The sequence below is a fragment of the Atta cephalotes genome, assembly GCF_000143395.1.
Source record: "Atta cephalotes unplaced genomic scaffold scaffold00249, whole genome shotgun sequence".
Classification (NCBI taxonomy): domain Eukaryota; kingdom Metazoa; phylum Arthropoda; class Insecta; order Hymenoptera; family Formicidae; genus Atta; species Atta cephalotes.
In genome coordinates this window covers 656-6,426 of record NW_012130313.1, presented here as the reverse complement: position 1 = coordinate 6,426, position 5,771 = coordinate 656, and the positions used below count along the sequence as shown (strand labels likewise).

The 5,771-nt window shown below is 26.1% G+C and overlaps 1 protein-coding gene across 1 annotated transcript; it reads left to right on the top strand.

The window, feature by feature from the left end:
• The first annotated feature begins 263 nt into the window (after positions 1 to 263).
• LOC105625190 (phospholipid scramblase 1-like) lies at positions 264 to 5,045 on the top strand. The gene is made up of 5 exons (XM_012206531.1): positions 264 to 495; positions 929 to 1,140; positions 2,214 to 2,375; positions 4,661 to 4,807; positions 5,001 to 5,045. Exons 1-5 carry the CDS (start codon positions 264 to 266, stop codon positions 5,043 to 5,045), a joined length of 798 nt encoding a protein of 265 aa, XP_012061921.1.
• Positions 5,046 to 5,771: the final 726 nt, after the last annotated feature.

Below are 5,771 nucleotides of genomic sequence, written 5' to 3'. Positions count from 1 at the left end.
AAATAAAAAATTAACAATAGTCTAATCATACAGATATATATTATATATATATATATATATATATGTGTGTGTGTATAAAATCAAATATACAAAAATGTCAAATTGATAATAGTTAATGTATATAATTAAACTTAATATATGTATAAAATATTCAATATATTAAATTAATTTATATACATATTAAATATTAAATACATTTATTATATATACATACATATATATATTTGTACAATCATAAATAACAAGTCTGATAGCATAACGTGATGAAAAAGATCTTGATAACGAGTACTCATTCAATAAGATTCGCCGTCTTTGTCCTTACTAATTGTCGCATCACATTTATAGAAGGTGAGAGTCGATTCCGTAGACCAATTCCTATCAACACTTTCGATTGGATCTCGACACCTAGGTCGCACTTGAACGCGATCACCGGTACACAATTCTTGGATGGTGTTGAGCAGTTGGAAATTCAGCAGGTTATTGATTTAAGTACTCGTACGTATTTAGCGCACCATGCGCCAGCTTTCTGCTCTAAAAAAAATAGAGCGAAGCAAGAAGATAATTATAATAAATTTAAATAATATTAATATATAATTGAATAAAATAATTTTAATGTCAAATATACGTAAATTCCTTATTATCAAGAAAAATATGCATAAATATTAAATATTTATTTAATATTGTTTAAATATTTATATTATTTAATGTTAACAAATAATTATTAATTATAGTTAAATCATGTAATTATATTTATTTTTTTACTAATATTAAGTTTTATTTACAATTATTATACAGATTATTGAAAAATTAATTTAATTCTACTTAAAATTTTATCAATATTAAATGATAATAAATAATACAATTGCATTATGTACGAATAAAAAATATAATAGAGATGTACGCGATTTTTACGCGAAATACTTGGCAGTACTCGGCAGACTGGATAAGGGTATTCAGTACAGGGTGAAAGTGCCACGCGCGGAAACACTGTTTCTTGCCATGGAATCCAGGATAGAAACGGAATCGCGATTGTGCGGCTGGTATAAAGGATTCGTGTTGAACGTTCTGGATCAGTGTGGCGAAACCGCCTTCATCATCCGGAAAGATCCCAGCTTGTTGCACGTGCCGTGCTCTCGACAGGTAAGTCGACGAAGGCGTATAGTACGCATTCCTGCAATTATACTGGATTTAATTACAGGAAGTTTATTGGCATCTTAATTATCGCAAATCTTCTTTCTCGCGCTGATTTATATTATACATTTATATTTTGCGTATAATTTAGATTTGTGCAGGCAACACGTCTTAATAATTTTTTCAGAATTTGAAAAATGTGTTTTGATGCTTCAAAAGGAAAAAAAGTGCACCTATCGATGATTCATTGATAATCTCAAGTAGAACAACAAGTTATTATGATATCAAAATGACTCTAAAATGATCATTAAAGGCATTTTTCAATCATTTTAACATCATTTTGACATTATCGTGACTTGCTGCTCTGCTTGGGACAGTTCAAGAAACACAAAAAGCCAATAAAAATCAAAATGACTCAGTTTTGATTCTTAATGTCAATGAACAATCATATTTTGTAACAAAAAAAATCATCATTTTGGCTTTTATGATATCAAAGTAAAATCATTTTGACTTTCTCTGAAATTGCAATGTTGTGTTATGTTTGTTTCACAAAGGAAGATATATCGTCGCGATAAATTGAGCTCAATGTGTTCAATTAAATTATTAACCCTACTGTTCGGTTCGAGTAACCCATTTTTCTTATTAAAATAGAACAATTTTCTCTAGAAAATAATTCTCTAAAGAAATTTTCTCTAACTCCTGTAAATTACAAACTATTTTGACGAGCTTATTAGCTATTTTAACATTTAAAAATTAAAATATAAAATAGAAATTTTTTTGCATCGATCAAAAAGAAAATCCAATTATATATTTCAATTTAATAATAATTTATTAGGAGCAAAATAAAATTCAATTATCTCGAATTATCTCGCTTTCTCAGTGATTTGAAAACTTTACAAAAGAATATCTATATATAACGAAATCAAATCTCGTATGGGAAGAATATTTATATATAACGTATTAAATTTCGTATGGGATGCGAATGAAACAGCAAGTTTAATCCTCGATTATCGGATCTTAAAACAAAATGACGAACATTTCTATTTTCTCGCTTGAACCGTTCATTTTTCGTATTTCCTCAGAGAATTACAGTTGAAAGCGCGAATCTTATCGGTAGCGTGGAGAAGAACTTTTCCCCGATAGGTCCAAGCTTCACCGTATACAACGCGGTCCAAGAGCCTCTCTGCAACATATATGGACCTTTCACTTGCGACTGTTGCATGTTCAAGGAAGCGCAATTTCAGGTGAATAGGATCATCCATGTGGAATACGTTAACGTCGCATCGCATTAAAAATATCGAATAATCGACCAGATTTATCGCAAATGATATAAAACACAGAACTAAAAACGAGACTTGAGTAACTGTTGTTACTCTTTGTTCGACAATATTTTTTATTTATTTTTATTCGTTTTATATTTACTATTAATTGATTATTATTATCACTATTATTTATTATTATTATTATTATTATTATTATTATTATTATTATTATTATTATTATTATTATTATTATTGCAAGTTATTATATTAATTGTATTAATACGATACTGAGAAAAATGGTTACAATTACCATAATTTAACTATAATTTTAAATATTTTTGATTCTAATTATATATTGAAATTAATTTATAGTTGTTTTAATTATACAAATTGTATTTCAATTTGCATTACAATAATTAAAACTATTGTTTTTATCAACAAGAGACATAGTGCAGTACAGTAATAATCTTAATTTGTTTGACGTTGGCAATACTGTTGAAAATCCTTGTAAGTTTTTTGTACCAAATCTTAAAAGAGATCTTGTCTCAATCAAGATTACTAAACGAATGTGATTATATAAGAATCTTATATAATTTGTATATGAATCTCACCAGTAATTTTTAATGAGCTTAGAAATCTGGCATGAATCGTACACGACGATTTATATCGCAATGAAAAGATTTTGATGATTGTTTAGCCTTAATATATTCTTAAGAAATAATTTTTTACATGATCAAAGTAATGAAGATATCGATCCCAGTGAATGAAATGGAATTATTGAATGAACAGAAACTGGATTGAATATATGAAATAAAAAAGAATTAAGTGAAATTAAAAAATTTGTTAGAAAACTAAAGATGACTGAATGAAAGGTCGAAACATATCACTAGCTTAATGAATTGATAAATTATAATTTCTCTATAATAACTGTGGGTTTTTTGTGCTCCTTTCCCAAATTAAATTTGATTTAATCGAAAAGCTGTTATTCAATTTGTTTAAAAAGAATTAATTTTTAGCTAAAATGAATTCTTTTAAATCTCATTCAATCCTTGCTTGTTCTATTCCATTTTATTTACCGGGATGAGCAACAAATCACACAAAATTCTAATAGTATTCTTGTAATATTTTCATAATGACACCTCAATTATATTTTTACAAGTTTCATAACATGTGTGTAAGAATCAAATAATATGCTTATAAAATTCATGTAATATGGATGTGAGATTCATGTAAGATTCTTGATTTACTTACAGATACGTATACGATATATTCTTATACGATCTGTATTTCCTGTCCGAAATTTGTATGTGAAAATTTTCTTAGAAGATCTCACAAGAATTTTTCTTCTAAGAATTTGCAACACAGGAAAACAACAAAGATGTAATGATTCATTGTGTTAACAAAGTTAGAAATAGAAAATTAGAATAGAAATACATGGTATGTGTGAGCCAACCGCAGAACTTATTACGTAAAACAACATATATTTTATTTTAGTTGTACATAAAATAGTCATTTTACCTCGTACGTTAATAACTATATTTCGACTGCGTGATTGAATCCTCTTCAAAAACAATATAAACGATTACATAAAATTGAATGGCGAGACTTTATCTTTTCGAAACTTTAGAGCTAAGCTGCTTCCGAGTTCACTGCGTCAAACTGTATCATTTATATTTCTTGCTGGAAAGCAGCCTGTAATGATAAATGCGATTGTGTAATTTTTTATTTTTTCCTTGCATATTTTTTACTTTTATTACCTTATAAATAGTAAGCATTAAGAAGATAGTTATATAATTGCGATTGCGTTAGTAAAAATATTTTAAATGCAATTAAAGTTATTTTTTTCTTATTTATCATTCGTCTCTTGATTATTTTACTATATTTTTTAATATTCAAAATAATTTAATATATTAGTAATTTAATAATTTAATTTAAAATTATCATGATATGGAGCATCAATAACTTTTTCATAGTAAAATTCATAGTAAAATAAATGTAAAGTGACTATCGCAGATATTATAGCAATAATAATTATAAAAATGAATCTAATAATAATTATTTTATCATGTAATTATAGTAAAAAAGTTGCAACTTTTTTCTCTCAACGTATCTATTAAAAACATTATATTAATATTTATATAATAATGATAACACATATAATAAACAATTATATGTGTTATATATATTATATGTATAATATAATAAAATTTAATAACATACTTATGTTAATTTTAATTACTCTACTTCATCTATTTGTTCCTTTTTAGATCGTATCATTGGATGGATCTCGCCAAGTCGCATCACTAATACATCAATGGGATCACTTTGCAGTCGATTACATCCTGCTTCTCACATTTCCGGTAGATACAGACGTGAGATTGAAAAGCCTGCTCCTCGGCGCGTCGTTCTTAATAGTGAGTGATCGCTTTTTAATTTTATTCCGACAATCCTTGATTTCTTTAATTGAACGAGTTCAAGTAAAAAATCTTATACATGTACATATAACATAAATTTACAATTAAATATAATTTATTTATACAATTATATTTTTATGTACAATAAGATAATATATTATATTTTAAAATATAATATATATTTATGTTTCAGGAATACCTGTACTTTCATCGAATAAGAAGAGCTTCCAGAAGATAGATATCGATTATGAATAATTTGCGACTTTTAAAATTATTGCTGTTCTGTTATATACCGGCATAAATTGAATTTTTACAAAACCGATATATCTTTTAAGAAATACAACTTACGCAACCTTACATTACAATTTATGTAAATCCAAGCAGAATAAATCACGATAACGTCAAAATGACATTAAAATGAATCAGAAATAATTAAAAAATGATTTTTAATGATCATTTTAATATTATTATGAAATCATAATGATTTATTTTGCTTAGATACGTGACTTTATATAGATGACAATCGGATTGCATTATCAACATAATTCTCATCGCTTTTAATATCATCAATTTAATACGATAAATACTCACTACAAAAGTGCAAGATATAAATGTGTAGCATTTTTAAGATTTCTACATGAAAAGAATGAGTTTGTTGAGATATTAAAAAATTTTTTAATCTACATATAGATTTGAAAAAAATTTGTTGAGCCATTAAAATATTAATTACGTAGGAATCTCAAGATAATTAGAGTGCAAAATTTTTGACATTCTAAATCAGTTTGAGCTACATAATTATTGATGATGCAACAAAATTATTTTTAGATTTCTGTATAACTAAATTTTAGATATTTCAATAAAATCGTTCTTTTATAAAAAAAAAAAAATAAAATAAAATAAAATACAACATGTACTATTTTTTGAGCTCTGAAGCAAAATCTCAAAAATGATATCACTTTTTCAT